General features: G+C 45.7%; 1 protein-coding gene across 12 annotated transcripts in view; it reads left to right on the plus strand.

Annotated features, from left to right (window-relative positions):
• Lrrc8b (leucine rich repeat containing 8 VRAC subunit B) overlaps positions 1–27688 on the plus strand; it is an 87613-nt gene that overhangs the window by 32655 nt on the left and 27270 nt on the right. For 6 of the 12 annotated variants that reach the window (XR_013043075.1, XR_013043076.1, XM_076546862.1 and 3 more), the window contains 3 exons: positions 13434–13488; positions 21508–21604; positions 25188–27349. Coding sequence is in view for 9 of the 12 variants with exons in the window: in XM_076546862.1 (XP_076402977.1) it covers positions 25211–27349 (2139 nt within the window). In the remaining 3 variants the exon portion in view is untranslated. Of the gene's footprint in view, positions 1–13433; positions 13489–20553; positions 20656–20968; positions 20994–21507; positions 21605–25187; positions 27350–27688 lie in introns of those variants that run through there. The other 6 variants (XM_076546865.1, XM_076546868.1, XR_013043077.1 and 3 more) reach the window with 4 other exon arrangements.

The following is a 27688-nucleotide window of genomic DNA, read 5'->3' on the forward strand; positions in this document are numbered from 1 at the left end:
GACCCTGGGAGTCTAGCTGAATGTGCCACTCTGCCATGAGAAAGCCCCACCCTCATTTAAAAGTCATGTGTTAAACTTCCAAATGCAGAATGTGACATCTGTCTCATGGAGAACCTTCAGAGCTAAAATCCCCAGAGAGAACATGGCTTCTTCCCTGGTGAAGCCTCGGGGTCCTGAGGAGCTCTGGAGCAGAAAGCAGGCCTGTGTAGAAGGCTGCTTGTCTCCTCCGGCTTTGCAGCTGGACCGTCTGATTCCAAGTCCTGCGTAGGTTTAGGAGAAGCTTCCATGTGCTCCCACATACCCCAGTCTTTCTGATGGCACCTGCCTCTCCACCCTCCTTCACCCCCCTCCCTGTTGATGGGAGGTTCAGCGCGGCTTCAGTCTCCACAGGAAGGGACCTTTGCATGTTGTGTGAAATTTGGTAAATTGAAGGTGAGATGATGGACAGATAAGTTGTGGTTTCTGTTCAGGTCAGGAGGTCTAATTTTAACCCTTTTATCTGTGCATTAATAGGCAATAGCTGCTTCTGCATGGTAAGCCTGGGATACATTAATCAGCATAATATATACTGACCAGACCTCAGAGCTTATCCATAGTGGGAGGAAAATCCCTTAATGGAGTGACTACTTCTAGGATAATAGGGACTATGAAAGGAAGGGACGAGAGCCACAAGAGCCTGTGGTGATGGACCTGGTCAGGGTGTCAAAGAAGAAGTCCTGGGGAATACCTTTGTAAGTCACTGACTCGGCGCATGCGGACTTAATTGACAGCTTTGTTTGATCCCTGAAGGTGACTTTGACCTTCCAAGAGAACTTTTTGGCACTGCTTTGAGAGGCAGCCATTTTGAACAAAAATAGCCCTCCTGGGAGGCTTCCCGTGCAGCCTGTGCTATGTGTGATACAGTAAACAATATGCGTTTGGTCTTGGACCCAGTTTTGGATTGTCCTGAGTTCTGGGAATCACATTACAGAATTACTGAACTTGAGCAGGGGTCAGACAAGGCAGCTATGCACCTGAGTAGCGGGGCCCTGTCAGAAGCATGGACAGAAGCAGAGCCCTTAATCTGTGGAAGGAGATGTTGACCGGGGGCAGTGTAGACGAGGGCTGGATTGTTGCAGTTGATAGAGAAAGGGTGTGTCGTGTTTACCCTAACTGTACTCCAGACATTTTCAGAGTGCCAGCAGAGGAATTAACAGCAACAGGTTTGGGCCCCTAGATGCCCCACTCACCGGATAGGAAACATGAGGCACTGATTCAACCCCGAGAGGCCATTGAATCGGAAGCATGGGTGACCTAACAGCCTGCTCTTTCAGAAGGGACTTACCTGTTTCTCTCTTGCGGCTCTTGCCCAATGCTTCACTTCCCACATTCTTCCTGGGAGAAGACGAGTTGATGAAATCAGTGTGTGTCTTGAAATCCAGGTCTTGTCTGGATTCAGGAGGTGGCAAGCTGGACCGCCATCTGGGTGTTGTTCGTTCTCGCCTCTGCAGCCCACCCACTTCTCCATCTATTGATACTGTCCACCTGCCATTGCAAGGTAGATCTAACAAAGAACCTTCTGCTTGGGCTCCTATTTTACCACAAAGCATTTTTTCTCCTCTGCCTGGAATCTTGACCCACCCACCCCCACCCCCGCCCCGCCCCTGCCCCAGGGCCTTTTTCAAAGGCTCCCCTGGCTTCCTAAAAGGGCTTAAATGATACAAGGCGACAGTGGCAACATTTGTTGTTTTGTTTCCTGGGAACCAAACCGTAAACAAAGCTGAGGCCTGCCTTGCGTTGCTTCCATCCATTGTTCCGGGCCATCTTCTCCTGCTGTCACCAGCCAGAGCTGGCTGGCCCCTGGGAGATCCTTTTACATCTGCCTCTGGAGTGATTTCAGAGATGCTTTACCTGTGGTATCAGCTCTGAGGCCAGTGAGACAGTAGTGAAAGCTGAGAAGATGCGGGACCAGAGTGGGGCCTGTGCAGATGGCCGTGGAGGCGGGCCTGGGGTGTGTGCTCCAGTGTACTGTTCCACACTGCCAACCGGGAAGCTGTCCCCTAGTGGGGAAGCAGGCGTGTGGAGGAAGACCAGCAGAGTCAATACTTGGCCCCTAGGACTTGGGGATTAAAAAAATATGTAAAATTATAAATAAAAATTGAGCAGTCTGCTTTTGCCTTTAGCGGCTCCAAAATGTGTACCAGGCAGGAGTGTGCGACCTTCCTGTGTTACCCAGAAATGGCTGTGTAGCAGTGACCCAGTGGGGAAAAAAAACAACTGTGAAGGGAGGAGCCCTGTTCTTGTAGACTCTGGAAACAAGCAGGCTTTAAATATTCTGGTTCTGCCCCTCACACCTTTGGTCCAAAGTATATCACCGTGTATATCCAGGCCATGATGAAGCGTGAGACAGCCATAACCTAACTGATGACAAGGTCTGAGTGGCCCAGAGGACCTATTCGGGCTCTTCCTGAATGATCCAGAATCACTGTGATCAGACAGTACACAATGCCTAGGAAGTCGATCCCACCAGCTTTTAAAGTGAAAGCGGTGCCGTCTGGTTCCCTTGTTGCAGTCCCCTGACGCTGACTCTCAGTATGGCACAGTAGAAACCTTGCATTGGCATGGGCGTGGCCATTCAGAACCCCAAGCAGGGCTGGAGAGATGGCTCAGCAGTTAAGAGCACTGGCTGCTCTTTCAGAGGACCTGGGTTCAATGCCAAGCTCCCACCTGGTGGCTCACAACTGTCTGTAACTCCAGTTCTGGGGGATCCGACGCTCTCATTAGACCTCCACAGGCAGTAGCCACCCATGCAGTGCACAGGCATACATGTAAGCAAAGCACCCACATACTAAAAAAAAAAGAAAGGAAGAAGTCTTAAGTGTCTTCTGCATACATTGTGGAATCACCTATCTTGCTTATGCAAATTCATCTAACTAAAGGTTATAAATAAAGTGATGATTGAAAATTCAGTGTTTATTATAGAATGGTATATATATAAAGCAAGTTTGGTGGATTTAACAGTATTTCCATGTGTTGTTATGATGTTTTTTGGAACATTGAGGCTGATTATATTTGACTTATGTAATCCTTTTGGGTTTGCTGCAATAAGAATGGTTTTCTTATTCTGCATGACCTTTTTGGTTAAAAACATACAAAATGTAAAACTTCCGTTAGCCATTTGCAAGTGTAAAAGTCAGTGACGTTAAGCATGCCATCGTGATGAGATACCTTTGTGTGGAGATGGGTACATTTAATGTGCATGTTGGAGATCAGAGGCCAATGCCAGGTGTCTTCTTCCACCAGATTCTTATTTTTTGAGATAAGGGGTTATAATTGAACTTAGAACTTAACAATCAGCTAGCCTGGCTGGCCATCAAGTCCTGGGCAGCCCCCTGTCTCTGCTGCCTGGCACTGGATTATAGATGTGTGCTGGGAATCTGAACTCGGGGGTCCTCATCCATGCTTTTTACCAACTGAGCCATCTCCCCAGACCCTGGTGATAGTGTCGTTGGGTTTTTTTTCTTGGTGACTTTTATTTTTTATTTTATTTTTATTATTATTATTATTATTATTATTATTATTATTATTGGTTTTTCGAGACAGGGTTTCTCTGTGTAGCTTTGCACCTTTCCTGGAGCTCACTTGGTAGCCCAGGCTGGCCTCGAACTCACAGAGATCCGCCTGGCTCTGCCTCCCGAGTGCTGGGATTAAAGGCGTGCGCCACCACCGCCGGCTACTTGATGACTTTTAATACACCCCTTTGCCTGGGTGACACTGGCTGAGTCTGGCTTGTCAGCATCAAGAATTTTGGCTGTTAAGATGGACATGAAATGACTTGGACCAGTTAAGTCTTTAAACATTATGGCACAGTTTATCATTTTTGGTTTTGCTTCATAACATCTCGTCTCCCCTGGTCCATATAATAAATAGTTGAGAAAAGTTATATTTATAGTTTACATTTTTGGATGACTGGGGTCATATTGCAAGCCTGTCTTTGGAGTCTCTAACTGAGCTGGAAAAGCTGACTCCCCAGTGCCAAGGCAGATCTGTTTGCAGGACCGTACACAAAGCCAGCCTTTTAAAAGACTAATTTGTTATAAAGCTACTGTTGTGTTAATAAATTGCTACACTGTGTGTTGCTCTGTGTCTGTTCCCGTGCTAAGCATTGGAGTGATGGTTGCCTTGCTTAACTGTCCCTACAGTTCCATTAGGTAAAGAGCCATCTCTCTGTCCTATAAACAGTAATAAACTGTTTTATAGATCAGACTCTTAGCTTACTAGAGATCCAGCCAATGGAAATGGATGTGAGAACGCCACCTCCACCTTTCTGCCACCTCCCGTCCAGCTGCCCCAGATGCCCTGCAGCAGCAGATAGGGCTCCTTCATCAAGCCATCAGGAAGAAAGTCTGTATCTAAACGCATGGTATGATGTTATCGTAACCACATCCTAATAGACATACCAGGAAGCAAGGCCATGTGTATATTGCCATTTAAATGACAGTTAAAGGAGAGTTTCCCCACCTTGTCGTTATTAGAGGAGCGAGTAGGTGTTTCTCCGTGTGAGGTTGTGTAAGCAGGATGGTCCTTGCTCTGCAATCTATCGTGTCAGTCTTAATTACTTAATAGACAGGCAGGATGGACAGGAAGCTCCTGCCTGTTTTGTTTTCCTAGAGGAAATGCTGAGCCACGGGCCAGGAAGAACCATGTATGTTTCATTTGGGAAGCATCTATCTCTCTCTCTCTCTCTCTCTCTCTCTCTCTCTCTCTCTCTCTCTCTCTCTCTCTCTCTCTCTGTCTCTCTCTCTCTCTGTCTCTCTCTCTCTCTCTCTCTAACAATAAAAAACAAGATGTCACTTTGCTTCCTTCTGGGGCAGTTCCTCTGGGATGTGGACACCAGAAAATGCTTCCCCGACATCTGAAGGATTGTTGAGCTAAAGACAAAGGCAAGTAAGTTCCCTGCCTTCCCTCTCTCTGGTTAAAGCAAGACAGACTTACAGAGGTGAGAGGTGCCCTGCCCCCCTTCCCACCGCATTAACAAAGGTAACCCCTGAAGACCCTGCTGGACCTTCTCATCCTGGAGTGGGAACCGGGGAAATTACAGGGGCAAGCAGTGCTAACACGGGGAGACAGGTGGGACACTGATCCTTAACTGGTCTGTGTAATCAGAGTTTTACATGTGTGAGAACTTTCAGAATGAGACCAGAGACCCAATAAAAACTGTCAGAACAGACAGCTGGGTAGAATTATGACTGAATAAAATCAACATGTGAACCTCTGGTAACAGTGAGGGCAGCTCAGTAAAACCTGTGATTCTCATTCTCAAATGTAGCATTCCTTCCTCCCAGCCATGGCACAGAAGCCCTGCAAAGTGAAGGTGATCATCAGGGGGATTTGAGTCTCTATCATCCACCTTGATGGGGAGGGCAGGGAAGAAGAACTCTGGTCTCTATGATCCACCTTAGTGAGGGTGGGGAGGAAGAACCCTGGTCTCTATCATCCACCTTGGTGAGGGCAAGGAGGAAGAACCCTGGTCTCTATCATCCACCTTGGTGAGGGCAGGGAGGAAGAACCCTGGTCTCTATCATCCACGTTGGTGAGGGCAAGGAGAAAGAACAACTCTGGTCTCTATGATCCACCTTGGTGGGGAGGGGAGGAAGAACCCTGGTCTCTATGATCCACCTTGGTGGGGAGGGGAGGAAGAACTCTGGTCTCTATGATCCACCTTGGTGGGGAGGGGAGGAAGAACCCTGGTCTCTATGATCCACCTTGGTGGGGAGGGGAGGAAGAACTCTGGTCTCTATGAATCTCTTTGGAAGGAAAAAAGGAGACAAGAACCCGAAGGAGGAGAGGGTCAGCAGTGCCTTGCCTCTCCATCCATGGGACATTGCCTTTTTTCAGCTGTGTTGGTAAATGTAAGGCCAGTTGCATGTCTCTAATCATGCCATCTAATTATTGAATGCCATATCTGTGACAGTTCATCAATTTGAAAATAGTGGAAGTCTATACCTTTTCTCCCATATGTGCTGTGCCTTGAACTCAGGGTTTTACTAACCATGTGGTATTTCAAGTTACATCATTGTCCATGTCTGTGCACATTTTAAATTAAAAAAAAAAGTTTCTTAAAGTTTTATCTCTGCTGGAAACTAGTTTATTGAATTTTCATGTGAGGTAGTTATTATATATTTAATAATTATGTTATTAATGATATTATACACCATATAATGATTATTTTGTCATCACATAAAACTACTTTATTTCATCCTTATCACTACTTTGTGTGCATGTATATATACATATTTATGTGTGTGCATTTGTGTGCAGGTGCATGTGCATGTAAGTGTGCATGCATGTGAAGGCCAGAAGTCAGTGCTAGGTATCTCCTTAATCACTCTGTAATATATATGGACAAGCATTTATATGCTCTTTACTCATTATAAGGGTGATGATAGATAGATTAGATAGATAGATAGATAGATAGATAGATAGATAGATAGATAGATAGATGATAAATAGATAGGGTCTCACTGTATACCTTGGCTGGTCTTAAACTCACAGAGATCTACCTGTCTTTGCTTTCCTAATGCTGGGATTAGAGACATGTGATACCATGCCCATCTCCATCTTATTTTTATTCTTCTATTTGTTTTGCATCCTGGCCATAGCCTTGCTCCCTCTCCTCCTCTCCCAGTCCCTCTCCCCCGTTCACCCAGCCCCCTCCTCTTCTGTCTCAAAGGCAACTGCTAGTTTTAAACATTTTACATTGGACTTTTTTTGTATATTGTATACAATGTTGTATTGGACTCACCAAAATGGGATAAATAATGAAATTTTTTGTCTGAATTTGTCAAATGTTAGTGAACTGGACATTGTTACTCTAAATCTTGACTGTATATATTGTATATACTTATGGTACTTATTGTATATAGTTTTTTCTTATATTAGTTATAACTTTATATTATTTTAGACAAAAGGGAAAAATGTGATATATTGTGTCCCCCAATATATTGTGTATCCTATTAAACCAATCTGGGGGTCAGAGAACAGAACAGCCACTTTATTAAACATAGAGGTCAAGCAGTGTTAGCACACGCCTTTAATCCCAGCATTCGGGAGGCAGAAATCCATCTGTATCTCTGTGAGTTCAAGGCCACACTGGGGAACAGAGCCAGGCATGGTGACACACCCCTTTAATCCCAGCATTTGAGATCTCATGTCTTGCTTAGGAAAGACACACACCTTTAATCCCAGGAAGTGATGGTAGGAAGCAGAAAGGTATTTAAGGCATGAAGACCAGAAACTAGAGACTTTTAAGCTTTTAGTCTTTTAGCAGCAGTGTAGGTGAGATCCATTCAGTTGAGGACTCGGAAGCTTTCAGTCTGAGGATTCAGGGAAACAGGATCAGCTGAGGAGTTGTTGAGGTGAGGTTGGCTGTGGCTTGATCTGTTTCTCCGATCTTTCAGCGTTCACCCCAATATCTGGCTCCAAGTTTTTATTAATAAGACCATTTAGCAATTCGAGTTACATGTGTAAGGTGACCCAGTATGAGAAGTAGGGACCCAAAAGCCAACAAAAGAGTCAGAGACAGCCCCTATTCTCACTGTTATGAGTCTCACAAGAGGACCAAGCTACACAACTGTAACATATATGCAGAGTGCCTAGGTCAGTCCCATGCAGGCTCCCTGATTGTCTGTTCAGTCTCTGTGAGCCCCTATGTGTAACGTGAATCTTAAATGATCTTATTTGTGAAAAAAAAAAAAACCCTCAGTGTCAGCTATTGTGGGTAAATTCTGAAAGATCAGAGAAGCAGAACAAGCCATAGCTAACCTCACTTTGCCAATTCCTCAGCTGATCTTGTTTCCTCAAACTGGAAGCCTCTGAGTCCTCATCCAAATGGATCTCAGCTGAACTGCTGCTAAAAGCTTAAAAGCCTCTAGTTCCTGGTCCTCATGCCTTATATACCTTTCTGCTTCCTGCCATCACTTCCTGGGATTAAAGGTGTGTGTCTTTCCTAAGCAAGACGTGAGATCTCAAATGCTGGGATTAAAGGCGTGTGCTACCATGGCCTAACCTCTATGTTTAGTTTAGTGGCTGTTCTGTTCTATGACCCCCAAATAAGTGTATTGGGGTGCACAATGTATCAACCACACCCGTGAGCCCAGGTTAGTTGACTGTGTGAGCTTTCCCGTGGTGTCCTTGACTCCTCTGGCTCCTACACTCCTTTTCCCTCCTCTGTAGGATTCCCAGTCTCCATGTCTAAGTTTGGCTGTGCGTCTCTGCATCTGTCTCCATCAGTTGTGAGATGATACCTCTTCGATGACAGTTGGGCCAGGCACCAATCTGGAGACATCCAGTTCAGGTTACTTATCCACTCTAAGCGAGGGCCCTCCTTAAAGATGCATGGGTGTTTCCCTTGCACCAGGTTTCTGCCCAAACCGAAATGCTGCCCCCCTCCCCCGCAGTCCTCCTCAGCACTCTCTCCCTCCATGCCCCCCCAACCTGATGGCTCGTGTTTCCATCCCCACCTGTCCTCAGTTCACTCACAAAATCTCTTCTATCTCCCCTCACCAGGGAGATCTGGGTAGTAAAGGATCTCCTGTTTTTCTCAAAAAGGCTTGTAGATTTCAGAGGAAGAGAGAAGAAAGTCGAGACAGAGAGGTCCCATCCATGTGGAACTCTCATACAGCGCTTTTGGAGAGGCTGTGCAGTAGATGTCCTCAGAGCCAATGTGAATTCCGGGCTTGCTTTTGAACTTGACTGAACAAGTTTCTGAGTTTCTCTGATCTTTACTCTGGTTGTTTGAATGAGAAATGTCCTCTCTGGTCTCAAGCATTTGGACCCTTGGCCCCCAGCAGGTGGTGCTGTCAGGGGAAGTTTAGGAGGTGCAGCCTTGCTAGAGAAAGTTTGTCACTGGGTTTGGCTTTCAGAGCTTAAGGCCTCTGCTTCCTGCTTGCCGTGAAGCATGTGAGCCTTCAGCGCCTGACTCTGCCTTATCTGATGTTCCTGTGCTTCCCTGCTGCGGTGGACTCTTAACTGTACTGTCTAGAACCGTAAGCCCAAATAAACTCATCCTTCCTTAAGTTGCCTCTGTCATGGTTTTTTATCACAGGAATAGAAAAGTGACTAACTTATTCAGCTTTATTACCTGTGGAGTCAAGGCGTCATTCTTGACCAAGTACACACTAAATGGTTACCTTGCTAACTCTGGCAGCCCTTTCCACTCAGCAGGTAATTGTTGAGACTGTTGTATGTTAGACCTTGTCCTGCACCCCGAACTCTTAGTTCTAACAGCTCAAAGGCTGAGGCAATTAAGCACATCATCAGGCATCTGTGATGTACTTTAACAGCAGTGCAATATCAGATTCCTAAAGGTAAGAAGCATGAAGTGTGGTATAACTACTGATTTGGAGAAGTCAGGTATTGGTGCTCATTATAAGTATCTTGTGGGATGGAAATAATAGCCCAATCGGCAGCATCCATGACACCCTGAGTCCTTAGCACCACCACCTCAGCATCAGGTAAGATGATATACACCTTTAATCCTAATCCTCAGAGGTGGAGGCAGGGAGATCAGGTGTCCAAGGTCAGCCTTGGCTATGTATTGAGGTTGAGGCCATTGTAGATTATATGAGACCCTGTCTCAAAACCAAAAAGAAGTGTGTGACTTTTATGTTTTGTAGTCATTTATCCATAGGTGAACATTGAACCTTTGCCTTATTACCTTAAACTCAATGCTAGGCTTATTGAAACTTATGACATCTGATGTTTGGTATTGTTTCAAGAGTATATTGTAGCAGACACAGCCTTCCTTGCAGTAATCACGCAGGAAGTGATTTGCTGTAAGAGACTAAAATTATCCTGAGGACATGCAGCATTGTCAGCTTTGTCTTAGCTCACAGAGTTGTGAAATTACAATGTCTAGGAGCAAATAGTGTTTGGCAGGCCCTGAGATAACAAGCAGAGTTCCTGGCCCCCCAGAATGTATGGTCTTGGAGGAAGAAGGCAGGCTAAGAATTAAGCACAGCTTAGCGTGACAGACAATATTCTGACTTGGATAATAACTTGCTCTCATTTCATCTCAGTGTTTTCCTTCTTGTATCATAAGGCCAACTCATGCAAAAGAATAATTATGAAGTCCTAATTTGTAAGATGTTAAGGTCGTTTAGGAATGCCGTGACACTCATCCAGTAGCCCATCGTTGATTCAGAATGACATGCCGTCAGTAAAACGTACCGGTCACGCTGAGTTTGACAGCAGCCCTGCTCTCAGACTGTGAGCTGTCACGTTTAGTGGGTACTTGGCCAGTATGCGTCCTGGAGGGTCGACTCTGCCTCTGTTGACTGCGCCTGCTGTGGGTGATGCAAATGCCCCCGGCTCTGTCAAGGCCTACCCCTTCCTTTCTCCCCTGACATACTGTATGTGTGGCCTGCCTCTGCTCACGTGTCCTTCTGAGAGCCAAGCCGTCTACATACTCTGGGTCCCTAACTGGGTAATGAAATCCATTGTGGTCTGGTGTGATGCAGTCACAGAAATGACACTCTACATACTCTCAGGCAGTCAGACTAGACATGGGGCCCCACGAGGTTGCCTAAGCACTTATCACTGGGGTAGACTGACTTCAGTGCCACTTCAGATCATTCTTCTCTATTTCTTTGCATTTTATCATTTTGTGTGTCTGAGTGTTTTGTCTGCATTTTTGTCTGTACACCACATGTGAGCAGAGGCCAAAAGGGGGCATCGGATCTCCTTGGAACTGGAACTACAGTTCGGAATCTTGGTGTGTGCTGGGAATTGAACCCAGGTCCTCTGGAAAAGCCATTGGTGCTTGTAACCACTGAAACTTCACTCCAACCCCATCACAACATTTTAAGAGGAGTAGCCAAGAGCTGGATGGGAACAACCCAGGAAAAAAGCCCCTTTAACTCCCCCTTCTGTCAGGTCTCGGAATCTCACCTGACCAGAAGGAAGTCACAACCATATTCCATATCTTCTTGCAGGTTCTATCGGCACCCTTTCATCTAGCCATGGAAAATACTCTGGATGGATTCCTGGGATCCAGATAAACCATAGAGTGCATTAGTCCTCAGGGGACTTGAGACATTAGTTTAACGTGTACCATAAAGCAGTGTGTGAGAGAAACAGAGCCAGGAATTTAGTCAGCGAGGGCAGTGCAGCGCACAGAGATGGTGTCGAGGGACCTCGAGGCAGGTTAGGCAATGGAATGTAGACCAGGCTGGCCTCAGTCTCAGAGATTTGCCTGCCTCTGCTTCCTGAGTGCTGGGATTAAAGGCTGCATCACCCTGCCCAGCTGGAGTGTCCCTTTTTAAGCCTTTGCTTTGGAACTTTTCCAATCAGAGTTGTGTGAGAGCCTGATTTTACATAATCAGAGCCTAAAATGTAGATTGCACAAGACAGAGTATAGCGTTGGAGTTCCTGCCATTTCAGAAATGCAGTGTGCATAGTAATGTCACAGGATCGTGTTTTAGATCCATGGAGATTGTGAGCTCTGGGCTGGGAATGTATCTCAGTGGTAGAACACTTGCCTAGCCTGGTCAAAGCCGTGAGTTCGACCCCCACCATTACAAAAAAGGCAAAAGAAAGGTTCTTGATTTTCCCTCCATCTTTCATCTTACAGTTTTCTTTTGCACCCGTCACGACAAGATAGGTTCAAACGTATGAAAGGCTGTGTTTAGATTCCCAGACTGTGTGGCTGCCCTTTGCTCTACTATGCAGGAGTGTCCTGTCAGTCTCTGCCATCCCCACTGACCAGAAGAGAGCAAGAGCATCCGGACTCCTCCCCTCGGCAGGAGAGCCTTGGGGCCTTCCCTTTCTCTACCTTAGTCATGAGTCATTTGGGCGGATGAGGATTTTCTTCTACATCCCTTAGAAGGAATTTCTGAACGGGGCGTTTAGAAGGCAGGTGGGAAGAGTCTCAGCCGCCTGGCCTCTCCAGCTGCCAGAGTCCATGCTTAGGCTGTCGCAGGGCGGAGTTTTCAAGTAAAGGACATACATGTGTGCTGCCTCTGCCCCGGAGGGGTATGTGTGAAGCTAGTTTGGTAACTCATTAGCATGGTAAGCTGGAGAGCCGAGCTGCCGGCCTCTGCAGCTGGCCTGTCAGGATTGCTGGGACGGTCTCTGTCCCCATTTTATCCTGCCTGAAGTGCACGATGTATTCTATTCTGAGCAGCTTTGCCATTTAGGATTTTCACATTTCATTCTCCCAGCTCAGTACTTTTGTGTTCTGCTGAGGAGGAAGAAAAAGGATAACTTTGGCTACAGTTTCTAAAATTAGTCGGAATGATGCGCTTAGCCTGGATAAAGAAACTGAGCCACGCTGCTTTGTTGCTTTTAGTTGACATCGATGGCTTCACCCCGAGATGACAAGTAGTCATGATGAGAGCCTCCACTGAGTTCTACATCTGTGTCTTCGACAAGAGACAGAGAGACATTTCTGGTTTGGGTGAATTTGAATAGAGAAGAGGAATGGGACTTACTAAACATGATGGGTTGTACAACCTACCTTTAAAAGCAGGCAAAGTAAAGCAACAGCAAGGTTCTTTTTCATGTGTTGAATTAGTTAAGGTCTTGGTTTGTTTTTTGTCTTTTTTTTGTTTGTTTTCTTTATAATGCAGTTTCATTGATAACTCCTAATCTGTTCAGAAATCAACTGATGATATACTTCCTACAAGAAAAAATTTTGGTGTAACATTGTGGGGGGGCGGGACGCATCGATTGACATTACTTATAAGAGACTAAGTGTTTGGTTTTGGGCTAGTGCTCTCATTTTAGGATTCTGTACAGAAGAATCACACGAACAGGGCTGAAGAAGAGGCTGTAGCTCCATGGTAGAGCGCTTGCTTACCAGGCACAAGGTTCTGGGTTCAATTCCCAAAGGGGAGGGGGTGTCGTGAGCCTAGTTCAGGGATGTTTGTGGCATTATTAGTAATAAACAGGGAATGGCTTTTAAAACCGTGACATGTTTATAAAGGCATTATCAGACATGATTCCTGGAAACTTAACATGAAAAGGCCCATAAGCGTCTGAAAGGAAACCTGGAAATTACGCCATGGAGCTTTACGGTGGCCTCTCTGTACACTGTAGGCTAGGAGCAACCAAATAGCAAACTCAACGGAGAAAACTGTCTCAAAGATATTTTTACTCATAAGAGACAAATATAATAAGGAGTTATGCCTTGGATACAATGTTTCATTCTCTGAAAATGAACTGTGTCCACATTTTGTGCTTTGTGAATTCTGCCGTAAGGAGACCATGATTTGATGGTCTCCCTGAGTGTCAGCTCACCTTTCGCTGAAAGGTCAGAGGCTGTCTGTGACTCGTGCTTTTTAAACATTGGTTTTTTGTGTGTTTCACAAAATTTGAGAACCATGGATGTGGAAAATGGTCTTGTAGTCCTAGGTTGCATAAAATATAACAATATGCTTATGATTTCTCTTCAGGAATTCCTCAGATCAAAACTAATTGCAGAGTTTCCGGTTGACCAGCATTCATAGGGTAAGATGAACATTTCCAGTTGTAAACACATGGCAAAGATTATTATAATTTAGTCGGTAGCTTGGGGCAAAAAAGAATACAGGAAAAGTTTGCCGTACTTACAGATGTTTTCAGTAAAGTCACTTTGATATTTTTAAACTGGTTAAGCAGAAATTTAAATCTGTGTTATTTTAATTAAAATGTCATCTGCCTACCCTTTGTGGGTTTTGTAGGCAGAAATGTGTATGTTCAATTGGTAACTTTTTTTTAACCACTAAAGATTGAAGGAATATAATAATCTGTGAGAGATTTAGACTCCATGCATACGTGTTTTATTTGGGCATGTTATCCTTTTTGTTGTTTTATTGGTTAACTGATTGAGACAGCCTCTTGTAAGGCAGGCTGATCCCAAACTCACTGTGTAGCCAAGGAAGGCCTTGAACTTCTGACTCTCCTGGCTCCACCCTCCCAGTGCTGGGATTTCAGCCGTGCACCACCGTGCCTCTGTGCCATGCTGGACATTGACCCTAGCCCTGTGCATTCTGGGTAGACACTGTACCAAGTGAGATCCATGCTCGGCTCCCAAGTTTAAATTCAGTCAGCCCATTTGCCACGTTTCTATCAGTACGCCTGTCTTGAGTGAGCAAGTCAGAAGTGCAAGACCTGTACGTGTTTGGTCGGGCGGACATTGCGCCTCTTTCATAATTCTGGAAGATCTGCCTTAAGTTAGCTCTGTGGCCGAGCTTTTGACATTAATGATGGGAGGTGAAGTCACTCACTGACTTCAGAGGCAAGACTCCAGAGTCACAAATACAACACTTTGTCACCCATCTCTGAACCCAGGCAGGGTTCAAGAGACTTGGTGGTAAGGCAGTGAGATTGTCATCATTCCATTCTGGAAATTTTTTTTACACAAAGGTAAAAATCCATGTGGTGGGCCTGTATTTCCACGCCGCTGATCTGCTGAGCTTCCTGGGTCGTTAAAAGCTTGGAACAGGTTTCGATGCTCTGCTGCTCCTGGCCGTTTGGGGGCCTCTCCATCACTTCTCGGTTGTTTCATGTCCAGACTTCTCGCCTTGGCTGCAGACTTCCTGTCACTCTCCTCCCGTCCCAGGCTCCTGGCTTTAGCCGAAGTGCACCCCTGTCTGACCCCGTACCTCCCAAACTTAACGGCCCTCTCTGCCTGGGATGATCTTCCTCGGTGGGGCTGAGTGACGAGCGCTGACTTCCTTTCATCTCTCTTCTAACGCTCGTCCTCCAAGCAAGCCATCCTCCTTGAGGTTCACAGTCTTCTCAGTGCTTTGATCTCGCCGTGTCTGTATGCTTGGTTATTAGTCCTCCTCTCCCTGCTCAGTAAAATACCTAAGAGCAGAGACATACGCCATCAGCTGAGGGTTGCACCCAGGGCAAACATCCTTCCACTGAGATCCTTCCACAGCTCATCATCTGTCTTGTATGCCTGTATTTCCCTAAGACTTGGATCCGTTGGTACATAGCAGGCATTGTCAATATTTGGAGCATGAGCTGCTAACCTCTGAGCTTTCTTTGACTGGTACTGCTGTTCAGGAATGTTCCAGCGTTCCCTTTGTGTGTGTTGTTTACATACGAGCCACTCATAGAATCTTCCAGGTTTACCCCATTGTCCCACTCATTCGGTCACTACGAAGTCTGGAGAAGATGCTAATCCCGCTGTCCACTCTCCATGTCCTCTCTACAGCAGGGTTGCAGTCCCAGGAGGGCAGAGGTACGGCTGCTCTTGCTCTGCCTCATTCTGGCATGCCTGCTCTCTGAAATTGAATAAACACATGTAAACCCAGAGAAAGGATTTGAAGGAGTGGCGACATCAGGCTTTTAAGTATTTTTCGAGTGTATTAGTTTGTCTATTCCGCATCTAAAATCTCTCATTTTTTTACACTTCAAAAGGGATTATAACAAATGCTTTCTTGAGTATATTTGGAGCTGTGTGTTTCTAAGGAAGACGATTATCAGTGTTTTCCAACTCAGGCTTGGCCAGAACCCAGGTTCTGTTACCTGTGTCTGTGGAGACCTAACTGCTCCAAACTGTTTCTTATTTATGCAGTAAAGAGTGGACTCTGGTTTCTGTAGGCCACGTGACTGCTCTGTGAAGGGTGTAGACGGATGAGAAGTTCCTGACTGATGGCCTCTGTTCTCTGCATGGTAACCTGAAAGGAGAATATGTGACTCATCAGAGACTGTGGAGAGCCTGGGTGTGGCCCCACTTTATTATGGCTTTCCTTACTCTAGGGTTTGGGGGAGTCGGCCAGTAAAATATTTTTAAAAATAATGAGCAATAATGAAGGATTCAGATTGCCTTCTTATACCATTTCTGTGAGAACTATCCACCCACCAGTAAATTACACTTCCAATAGTATAACTCCAGCTTCTTAACGGAAAATTTTAGAGTCCATGTAATCACTCTTGACTATCATCACAGCATGCAGGAAACTGAGGCAGGAGGATCATGAGACCCAGGTTAACCCGGGCTACGTAACAAGCCCCTGCCTCAATAAAAACTCCAAAGCCAAAAACCAATGTTTGCTTTAGACTCAAAGTAGATAATATAGTTGCCTACTAAAAGCATTACCAATGTATGATATTTCCAAGACAGACCATCATCTAACGTTAATATATGATATATTCTGTAGCTTGTAGAAACAGAGTAAAGCAGCATTCCTTAACCTTCAAAACAACTTAGAGCTAGACGCAATGGAACACTTTAATCTCAACTCTCCGGAGGCAGAGGCAGGTGGATCTCTGAGATCAAGGCCAGCCAAAGACACATAGTGAGACCTTGTTGCCAAAGAAACAAAAAACAAACCAAGTCAGGTTCTTTGGGATTTCAGGATTGTATTCATTCAGTAATTTTAGCTTATGTCTTTCATATTCAATTTAATTTTATTTGTTCAGTACTTTTCTCCTGGAGCTTCCAGTGAATAAAGTAATTTTTATCTAGATTGTTTATTCTTATTTATGATTGCTTCACAAACTCATCAGGGAGTTACCTGATGACCAGTACCTGTCTCCGTATGCTTTTTCTGTTGACAGAAACTCTGACCCCTGTGCCCACAGAATATTTTCTTCCCTGCCTTTCCTGATCCGAACATCCCTCCACACCTCTGCAGCAATTCTGGTCTGCACTCACCAGAGTAGAATGATTCCTCTCAAAGAATTCTTTTCTGAGGCCCTGTTCCCTCCCTGAGTGGTCACAGCATTCCACAGTGGATTAAGACCCTGGTTTTTGTGCTAACATGATCTCTGAGGTAGAGCCTCAAGTGACATAGACCTTCTGAATCTGTGACCCGAGATTTCTTCCTAAAATCAACTCCATTGATGGTCAGTCTACAGAACCTCTTGGACATTGGGAGAGCCTCAGCCAAAAGCCCAGGCTGGGCTCTGGGTCACAACAGTGGCCCAAATGCAGCCCTGTGGCTGGGGCATGGGGGACTTTCCAGGCATCCCAGCATCCCAGCAGACACCATGTGGAATAGAATTAGTCATTATTTGACAAAATCACGGGAAATAATGACATGTTTATTTTAGATACTGAGATTTGGTGTGTTTTTTGACAGACCAAGTAACAATGGCAGAAAGTAGTATCTTGAAGCTGGGCAGTGGTGGCGCATGCCTTTAATCCCAGCACTCGGTAGGCAGAGCCAGGCGGATTTCTGTGAGTTCAAGGCCAGCCTGGGCTACAGAGTGAGTTCTAGGAAAGGCTCCAAAGCTACACAGAGAAACCCTGTCTCAAAAAAACCAAAGAAAAAGAAAGGGGTATCTTGAAGTGCGGTGCTACCATAATGAAATGTGTGGCGCCGGCACAGGGCGCAGCTGGCAGAGAAGCTCGTGAAGATAGTCTTCATGGCGGCCGAGGGCCAGAAAGGAAGCTGTTACTTAGTAGAATTGTGTCCTTGTTTTGTATGGACAGAAGTTCAACAAACCATCACCTACATGGAACACTCAGAGGAACACTGGAGACTCCTTTTCTAGACACAGTGATCCAAGTGTTACGAGAGAAGAGGATTAAGGAATGTGCAGGTTTTAAGCAGGATGTAGAGGAAATATTCCCTGTCTAAAATTGTCGAGGATCCTAAATAAAGTGGTTTTTGTTTGTTTGTTTTTTATTCCTTGATTCTGCACCTCACAAAAGGGCTTAAAAAAGAAAGGACCTCAGGTGCAAACACTAGATTCAGGGCAACACTATCAGAAGCACTTGATTTCACAGTAAAAAATAAAAGTAAGGGTACGTGTGTAAGACTCTCAATAGAAACTTGCAAGTGAGTTAAGGCAGTATCCCTCCATCCGCTCACCCAGAGCATCCTGGTCTCAAGTCTGAACTCGATTTCATGGTGGGGTAAAACTTTTGCAGGAGGGTTAGTGTGCTTTACATGTAGAAAACATGTGAGTCATTTATGACCAGGAGACTGTTGGGGCATAGAAAAGAACAGCCTGTTGTCTTTCCCTTCTCCTGGACTAGCCTGAGACTTCCTTGATAAGTAGTTTGTTTGAGCAGAGAACTGTGTAGGTTCAAGTGTTAGCACCAGCTACCTCACCAGTATGAGGATGTTTGGGGCTGGCCAACACTGTGACAGAAAGACCCATAAAATCCCAATGAATAAACCTTTGTGGGATGTGGGCCATCCTGATACAGAGTAGAAAACAGTTAGCCAGAACCCTTCCTCCCAAATGCTCCCGGGTTTTTGCCCTGCTGCCTGCTCAGGCCACCTCACAGTTCTGTCGCTGTGAATGTGCCCTACACAAACATCTGAATGATTTTGCTGCATTTTGCATTTCGGCATGTTCAGTTTGTCGTATAAATATGTGTCCTATCTTAATGTGTTAAAACTGCAAGATCCTATAATGTCAGAAAATTGAAATCTAACTTCGTTTGACCCATTTCTTTCTGAACGTCTGTCTGATCTTCCTGGGTGGTAATTAATTTTACCTCAATTGATGTGTTCATTAACTTTCTGCTACTATAACAAAATACTTAGGATGATCATAACAAAATGTGGGGTCATGGTCCTGTTTGGTGGCCCCACTGTTTTGGGCCTGATGACCCTGCATGCTGTGGTAGGAGAGTTCTATGAGGAAACCCTTGCCTTAGTTATGTGTCTGAGATCAGAAGCCCAGGTCTGTGAAGCAGAATCAAGTTCTCAGCGCATAATGGCTGAATACCATCTGATCATTGCTTGTTTATTTTCACTAGTTATTTTGGAAATGATTTCAAAGTAAAAGAAGGACCGCTGGGAAATCTAGATGCCTAACTTGAGTGTTGTTGTTCCAGTCTTGGAGACATTGGGATGAGGTTGTAGGATGAATTCATATGCTTTGAAGAGCTTTGATGACTTTTTAATGAGATTTAAAAGCTGAAGGAATGGGATTGGGACCATAAAATCCATTACTCTTCACATTATTTCTTTGAAGTGATTTAGTGCATTTGTGTGTTAGAACTGGAGATCTCATTTGGACTGAATCCTCCTCATTGTTTGCTAATATGTGGTCTGGAAAAGGTTTAGGGCACAAACAGTGTTCACTGGCATAATGGCTCTAATTCTAAAGCGCATCAATTAGAAAAATCAGCGTTAGATCAGGAAGGCTTCAGACTTCTTAGGCATCTGTAAACCCTGGTGCAGGATTTAAAGATGGAGTCAGTTCAGTAGAAAACATTTAGTGGGAAATCTTTAGCTATGAATGGGTATTACATGGTATGTGTGTAACTAGAAAAGTCACAGAAAACAACACTTGAACCCTTGTTTCTGGGACTACAATAGAACTCAGTTCTGATGCAGATGCCGGGCAAAGATCTCAAAAGCCTTTCTCTAGCTTTTGAGAAAGCTGAGACATGCATAATTAATTAGATTTACTGAGGTCATGTGATCTGTGGACAAGGCTCATAGTTTGAGTTCCAGTTGTAATTGTTTTTTCCTGACAGTTTTGTTACATTGAGCAAGGAGAGTTCTTTGGGCCAGTTTTCTTCCCCATGTTTATAACACATGAAGATGTAGTGTTTATCTCACTGGCGTGTTGAAGTATGAAACAGTTTCAGATAAATAAAATGTTCTTTGAATGCAGATAGCCAATTAAGATATTAATTGTAACATTTTTATTTGATGTTATTAGTGAGAACGTCATCAGAGGTATCTGATGATATGGTAGATTAGGTGAACTGAGGCAAGTCTGCTGGCAAGTGTCCAAACTTCAGACTCTGAGACAGGGCATCAGCCACAAATGTGTCGGGGCCGCATTCATATGCCATATACTCCCGTGTCCTGGCATGCATGCAGCAGCTGAGTCGTGCCTGGCAGTGTTGTAGAAGACAAAGGGAAAAGTTTACAGTTCATTTCTAATGGGATAAGTGGGGCAGAACCTTTTCCCTTGGAGTCCCCTGGACAGTTAGTTCTTCATAGTTTCTCCTTAAGATTATTTTACAGTTACCTTCAGTTGTGGGTTTATGCCTCTTCCTGTGATGTAGAAAATGTGTTTGTAATAGCTAAGAGAATCTGTTGTCTAAGAAATACCATGATGTTGGTAACATGCTGAACATGACGGTTACCTAGGATAGTAGAACTTCCCAAGGAGTTTTTTCTGCGATGTAATGGAAGACTATGAAAATATGCATCAGATCACGTTGTTTGTTTTTGCTTATTGTTTTGAGATAGAGTCTCTTTCCCTCCCCACTCCCCCCCCCTTCTGTGTGGCTGGCTGTCGTGGAACTTGCTGTGTAGACAGGTTGGCCTCCATCTCACAGAGATCCACCTGCTTCTGCCACAATGCCCAGCTTCAGATATCTTTTTAAATTTCCAGCGCTAGGGGTTGAACCAGGGCCTCACACATGCTAAGCATCCGTGATCCACCATTGAGCTACTCCTCACTCCCCTGGCGCCTTTTTCCTGCTCACTGCATGCATATGCGGCTGTGTGGTGACACACTCATCTCGCTCACTGCATGCATATGCAGCTGTGTGGTGATCATTCATCCCGCTCACTGCATGCATATGCAGCTGTGTGGTGACACATTCAAGTAGTTGGATTTCTGTGGCAACTTTAACTAATCTGACTTTCTGCTTAGCAGGTGCCCTGTGTGGCTTCATAAGCCCAAAGGAAATTGTAAACATACCCAGTAATACCAGCACAAGATTACTACTAAAAGAAAGTATGACTGTAGTTGGAGGTTTGTATCTTTTGCTGGTTCTTAAGTACTTAATCATTTGTCAAAGGATGCTATCTTCAGAGCAAATATAAATCTTCCCAACCTTCTCAAAAAGGATCCTCGAACAGTAAAAATCATTTCTATATTAAATTATTAAAATTATTAAAAGTTGTGGATGTAGCTCAGTGGTAGGCTGTGTGCTTAGCTTGTCCAAAGACCCTGTACTCAGTGTCTAGCATTGTAAAAACAATGTTAGCATTTTGAAATCTCCTTACAGTTCAAGGTCATCAGTGTATATGCAGTTTAACTCCCATATGTGATGGAAGTAGACGTAGAGAATGGCTCTTATCAACTGCAAGGTAAAACAGTATTAACACAAAGGCCAACTCTGTCTACTGATACCACTTCAGGGAAAGAGGGCTGTGTTTCTAAGCCTTGTGTAAAAATAATGTTTTTATCTCATGGCTGATGGACTTAGTAGGCTAAATTTTTTGAACACTGAATTGTTATTTGAGCAGATAGGTGGTTTTAAGTTGGATTAGAAATTTCATGGGTCAGTAAGCCACCTGACAAATACAAGTAAGACCAGTTGCAGTGAGGCGGGACAAGAGAGATTGACGTATGTAAGATGCTTGGGAAAGGCTCAGTGTTATAGAGGATTTTTGCATATAGCACACTGAAATTTCTCCATAATAAAAAGGAAGTCCAGGGATGGGTGTAGTCTGAGGCATGTGGGTGGGGTCCTGCCTACAGAGCTTTGCCAAGATGCGCCTTAGGTGGGAGTGAACTGACTTGTGAAAATATATCTTTGTAACATTTGATGGAGAGGGTCTCTGAAAACAGTATCTCCAAGATATTTTTGTTTCCTCGTAGGATGAAAACAAATTCCGAGATGGTGTGTCTAAGAAACTTCAAAAGGTGTAGACCTCCCGATTGAAGCGTGGTGGCTTTGCCTCATTTCTTCGTGACAGTGAGTATAAACACAGTCAGTGTTGTTGAGGTCAGTGTTGGCCTATAGTCTTTGTTGAGCAATCTCGACTCCCTGTCAAATACTTTCTTCATTATTTGAGCCGTTATTTCTTCCCAGTATCAGTTTGAGATATTAAATGGCTATAACTCTCAAGAACTGTAGGGAATGAGTAAGTTCATAAGCTCAGGCTGGAAAAATCTCTGGAGATGATATGATTCACTCTTATTTTCCATTACAAGAAATATTTTCCATTACAAGAAATTTGTAGTGTTCCTGGTGGACAGTCATTTTATCCATCAAGACCCAGCTAGGACAGAGAGCTGAACTGTTGAAAGAACATCCACTTAAATTATGTTCCACCAACACACAAAATCAGATGACTGGTCTCACATGGTAGCACATACCTATAATTCTACCAGAAATTCAGGGCCAGCCTTGGCTATATATCATGTTTAAGCCAGCCTGGGCTACATGAGACCTTTCCCCCTAAAATATGTCTTTATCAACCTTCTACTCAGCTAGTTCTGCCTCTAAAACAAATCCACATACTCTTTCATTTATGAGGAACATTTTGCCACATTTTAAAGGAGACAGAAAATATCTATTCACCACAGATGAGGTACCAACAGAACAAAGAAACTAATTCCATCCAGTCTTTCTTGATAAACCAATGAGTTCATTGGGGTTACTGCCAGGAGGAGGGGCAACAGATCACAAAAGCTGTAATACTGTAAAAAAATAAAAATAAAAATAAAATAAATAAAAACACTCCTCTAGCCCCCTAATTCTCTATTCTCCCCCAAGTCCAACTCCCCCCATCATCCTTTCATGCCTTGTGCCAGCACCCCCAAACACTGGGTGCAGCTCCAGTGGGAATGGGAGATACACTCTCAGCTGGGGCTCTGGTGACATTCCTTACCTTTCCAGGAGGCAATGTTAACACCTTATCACAGGCCTAGCTGTCACTGCACTGTGTTGCGTATTTCATTGCCATGACCACACAGCCAGTGTGTGCTGTTGGTCACCAGAGCAGTGTGGTCCGTGGTGGCCACTGGGTCGTATCAGGTTCCAGCGTGCACACAGTGTTCCTTTCCATCCCTGCTGTGGTCCCCGCCTTGTGTTCCTCCATCGTGGAGGGTTTGAGGTAGCCACTCCTGATCATGCTGTTGCCTGTTTTGTCTTTAACGGAGTGTTAGGTTCCAAGCATGATCTCACTAAACAGGCACAAAACTGCTGCCCCGTTATCGGGGATCACTGTTAATATGGCCAAAGGTTGGGTCACTATTGAGCATAAATGTTATCACTCGGTTGGCTGGAAGTACGCACACTTGGTTAAAATCCATGAAGTTTTCTTTCTTTCTCTTTTTTTTTTTATGTTATTTCATCCAGTGATGTTTTATACGAACCCTTTTCTATTGTGCTTTTGGTATTTTGTTTTTTGTGTTGTTTTTTTTACCAGAACAATTCTATGAATCTCGTGTAATTCTTGAGATTGGGGTGGAGGGCAAGGTTGTTTTGCTTTGACACAAAGTTGTGGTTAACTGCTGTGAGAGTAAGTCAGAATGAGAGGAATTAAGGGTCAGATCTGCTAACAGAGTAAAGGAGGAAAGACCTGGTGAATTTTACAGTCTAGCCCTGGATCTGTGGAGGAAACTGAATACATTTACGATTCTATTCCAAGAGAGAATATAAATAAAAAGAGTGAGCCTACATCCCAGGAGGTAAAATAAGGGATCAAGGGGTGTCCTAACAGGTGGAAGAGCAGGTAAGGGTGTGTGGTCAGATGAGCAGGACCTGCCGAGGATGCCAGCACGAGAGATTGCTCACTTGTAGCAGCCTCTGTAACAGGCTCCTGGGACTTAGATTGTAGCACTCCTGGAACTCAAGGTTGAGTACCTGTTTCTCCAGAAGGACCAGTGAGAACCAAGGAGACTTTGGAGGAGATGTCACTGGTGTAATGGTCTCTAGAGAGTAACTGAGGCCCAGGAAAGGGGATGACTTAATACTCAAGAAGGCAAGAAGAAGCCCTTGGACATGGGGTAGGTCTGCCCTGCCAGCTACCATGATTTTTTGTTGCAATCTTAGTCAGGGGAGACACCGTGACCATGGCAACTCTTATAAAGGAAAATGTTTAATTGGGGCTGGCTTACAGTTTAGGTGGTGTGCAGGCAGACGTGGTGCTGGAGGAGTAGCTGAGAGTCCTACATCTTGGAGGCAACAGGAAGTCGACAGTGGGCAGTGACCTGGGCATAGGAAACCTCAGAGCCCGCCCCCACAGTGACACACTTCCTCCAACAAGGCCACACCTAATAGTGCCGCTCCCCATCAGATTATGGGGGCCAGTTACATTCAAACTGCCACAGCTGTTGTCCTGCAAACACTTTGCAAGATTCAACCGTCTCCCTGTATGTGACGCTCTGCCGTCTTACAGGCAGTCTGGGTTTTGCTGACTGGATTTGTTTTTGAGAATTTGACCCTTTAGGGATCAGACCCTAACTCTTCCTCCTGCCTTGTACCCTCACTGCAGCCTCCCATAATTTGTGTCAAGGTGAGATAACCTTGCCCGTCTTCCTAATCCCCAAAGGATTATGTGAGCCAAACAGAAAATTCTCGTGTTAAGCCCCAAAATATCATTGAACACACTAGAAGGGGGTTCTTAGAAAGCATTACTGATAATTTATTGTAAAGGGTCTGAGTCTTTCACACCTTGGTTTTGAAGGTAAGAACAGCCAGCAAAGGGGACACCGTGATCCAGCGCCCCTATAGCTCTGTGCTGTCCCTTTAAACATGAGGTTCCCCTGTCCTCCTCTGGGCTCCTCTCCACCGCTCCTTTTTAAACCATTACAGCTGTTTCCCCACCTTTAAATGCTCTGAAGTGTTCGCACAGCCATGTACTTAAGTGACGTAGTGGAGGCCTGGAGAGAACAGGGAGGTTCCTGTTGCCATTTGCTTTGTGAGGACTGGGCGGAGTCCTCCAAGCCTGGGGGATGCTTCTGTGAGGCAGAGCTTGCTCAGAAAGGCTCTAGGTGGTGGTTGAGATGACTCTTTGGTGGTAAAAGACACTGCCCACGGGGGTTCTGTCTGGGAAGGAGCTTATCTGGGTTTCAGAGGGTAGGACGTGTGTGAGAACAGTTAACCCGGCCTTGGAGTTAAAATCCAGGAGGCAGCTGCAGAGCTGCTTCAACGCTGTCCCCAAGGCCCTTTACAGGAGTGTCACCAAATGGTCCCCAGGCTTTCTAGCTTGGTGTGGTTTAGGTTGGAGTTGAAACTAGAAGCCTTACCTGCCCATGGATCCGTCCTCCATCCTGAGTTTTACCTCTCTGCTGAAATCCTGCCGGGTAGGTAGAACGAGTGTGTACAGGCATGAGCGTGAGATGCACCCCAGGTGCTGGTGCATATGTGTCAGCCCAGCAACTGGAAGGGAGAATCAGGAAGACTGGGAGCTTCAGGCAAAGCCTCAGCTACATAGGGAGTTTGAAGCCAGCCTGGGCTACCTGAGACCCTGTCTCAGAGCACAAACACACACCAACAAAAGGGTGCGCTGGAATGGTTTCAGCGGGGTTTCTTTTCTTTCCCCCTCCAGTTTCCGTTCTCTACAAGGGAGTCATGATCACACTAACGGAGCTGAAATACTTAGCAGACGCCCAGTCGTCCTATCAAATCCTGAAGCCGTGGTGGGACGTCTTCTGGTACTACATCACCCTCGTCATGCTGCTGGTGGCCGTGCTGGCCGGCGCCCTGCAGCTTACCCAGAGCAGGGTTCTGTGCTGTCTCCCATGCAAGGTGGAGTTCGGCAATCACTGCGCCGTGCCTTGGGACCTTCTGAAAGCCGGCGAGAACACGTCCTCGACCCCGGGCATGCTCCTCCCGGCGCCGCTCCGGATCCAGAACGACCTCCACCGGCAGCAGTACTCCTACATCGACGCTGTCTGTTACGAGAAAGAGCTCCACTGGTTTGCCAAGTTCTTCCCCTACTTGGTGCTTCTGCACACACTCATCTTCGCAGCCTGCAGCAACTTCTGGCTTCACTACCCCAGCACCAGCTCCAGGCTGGAGCACTTTGTGGCCATCCTTCACAAGTGCTTCGATTCTCCGTGGACCACGCGTGCCCTGTCAGAAACAGTGGCCGAACAGTCGGTGAGGCCCCTGAAACGCTGCAAACCCAAAACCTTGCTCGTAAACCCCGGGGGTCCTGCCGACAACGATGCCAGCAAGCAGTCGCCGCCCTACCCACAGCCAGGCTTGGAGTCACCCGGCATAGAGAGTCCCAGTTCTAGTGTCCTGGACAAGAAGGAAGGAGAACAGGCCAAGGCCATCTTTGAAAAAGTGAAAAGGTTCCGCCTGCATGTGGAACAAAGGGACATCATTTACCGGGTGTACCTGAAGCAGATAATAGTCAAAGTCATCCTGTTTGTCCTCATTGTATCGTACGTTCCGTATTTCTTGAGCTGCATCACTCTTGAAATCGACTGTTTGATTGATATGCAGGCATTTACAGGCTATAAGCGCTACCAGTGTGTCTACTCCTTGGCAGAAATCTTTAAGGTCCTGGCTTCATTTTATGTCATCTTGGTGATACTCTATGGCCTCACCTCCTCCTATAGCTTGTGGTGGATGCTGAGGAGCTCCTTGAAGCAGTACTCCTTTGAGGCACTCAGGGAGAAAAGCAACTACAGTGACATCCCTGACGTCAGGAATGACTTTGCCTTTATCCTCCACCTGGCCGACCAGTACGATCCCCTGTACTCCAAGCGCTTCTCCATCTTCCTGTCAGAGGTCAGTGAGAACAAACTGAAGCAGATCAACCTCAACAATGAGTGGACGGTGGAGAAGCTGAAAAGCAAGCTTGTGAAAAATTCCCAGGACAAGGTCGAGCTGCATCTCTTCATGCTCAGCGGTCTTCCGGATAACGTCTTTGAGTTAACGGAGATGGAGGTGCTGAGCCTGGAGCTCATCCCTGAGGTCAAGCTGCCGGCCGCCGTCTCTCAACTTGTTAACCTCAGGGAGCTTCATGTATACCATTCGTCTCTGGTAGTCGACCATCCTGCCCTGACCTTCCTGGAGGAGAACTTAAAAATCCTCCGCCTGAAATTTACTGAAATGGGAAAGATCCCACGCTGGGTGTTCCACCTGAAGAACCTCAAGGAACTGTACCTGTCAGGCTGTGTTCTCCCCGAGCAGCTGAGCACCATGCAGCTGGAGGGCTTTCAGGACTTGAAGAACCTGAGGACCCTCTACCTGCGGAGCAGCCTGTCCCGCATCCCCCAGGTGGTGACGGACCTGCTGCCCTCCTTGCAGAAGCTGTCCCTCGACAACGAGGGCAGCAAACTGGTCGTGCTGAACAACTTGAAAAAGATGGTCAACCTGAAGAGCCTGGAGCTCCTCAGCTGTGACCTGGAGCGCATCCCTCACTCCATCTTCAGTCTGAACAACCTGCAGGAGCTGGACCTCAAGGAGAATAACCTGAAGACCGTGGAGGAGATCATCAGCTTCCAGCACCTGCCGCGCCTTTCCTGCCTGAAGCTCTGGCACAACAACATCGCTTACATCCCCGCCCAGATCGGAGCGCTGTCCAACCTGGAGCAGCTCTTCCTGGGCCACAACAACATCGAGAGCCTGCCCTTGCAGCTCTTCCTATGCACCAAGCTGCACTACTTGGATCTGAGCTATAACCACCTGACCTTCCTTCCCGAGGAAATCCAGTACCTGACCAACCTGCAGTCCTTCGACGTGACCAACAACAACGTGAGTAAATCTGTGCTTGCTTGTGCCGAGCTTGCGGTGTGGAATGTGGGGGGACGTCGGTGGGGGGCAGGGCATGCCCAGCCTCATCCCCTGTGATCCTGATCGATTACCAAAGCCCTGACTATGGGATTCCTATCTCACACATTATCGTGGAGGCATCAGCACCGTTCCTAACCCATCGTAGTTGTTCAACAAATGTTCTCGTGACTCTCTTTCCCCACTTTCTGCACAAATGTCACAGTTAAAGTGTTTAAAGTCATTAATTTAGTGAGGGTAGAGCTGGCTTTTGTTTGGGAAGGTCTTGAGTACTTAGAAAGCTTGGTAAAATTTACCAAGAAT

The sequence above is a fragment of the Peromyscus maniculatus genome, chromosome 10 (assembly GCF_049852395.1).
Source record: "Peromyscus maniculatus bairdii isolate BWxNUB_F1_BW_parent chromosome 10, HU_Pman_BW_mat_3.1, whole genome shotgun sequence".
Lineage (NCBI taxonomy): Eukaryota > Metazoa > Chordata > Mammalia > Rodentia > Cricetidae > Peromyscus > Peromyscus maniculatus.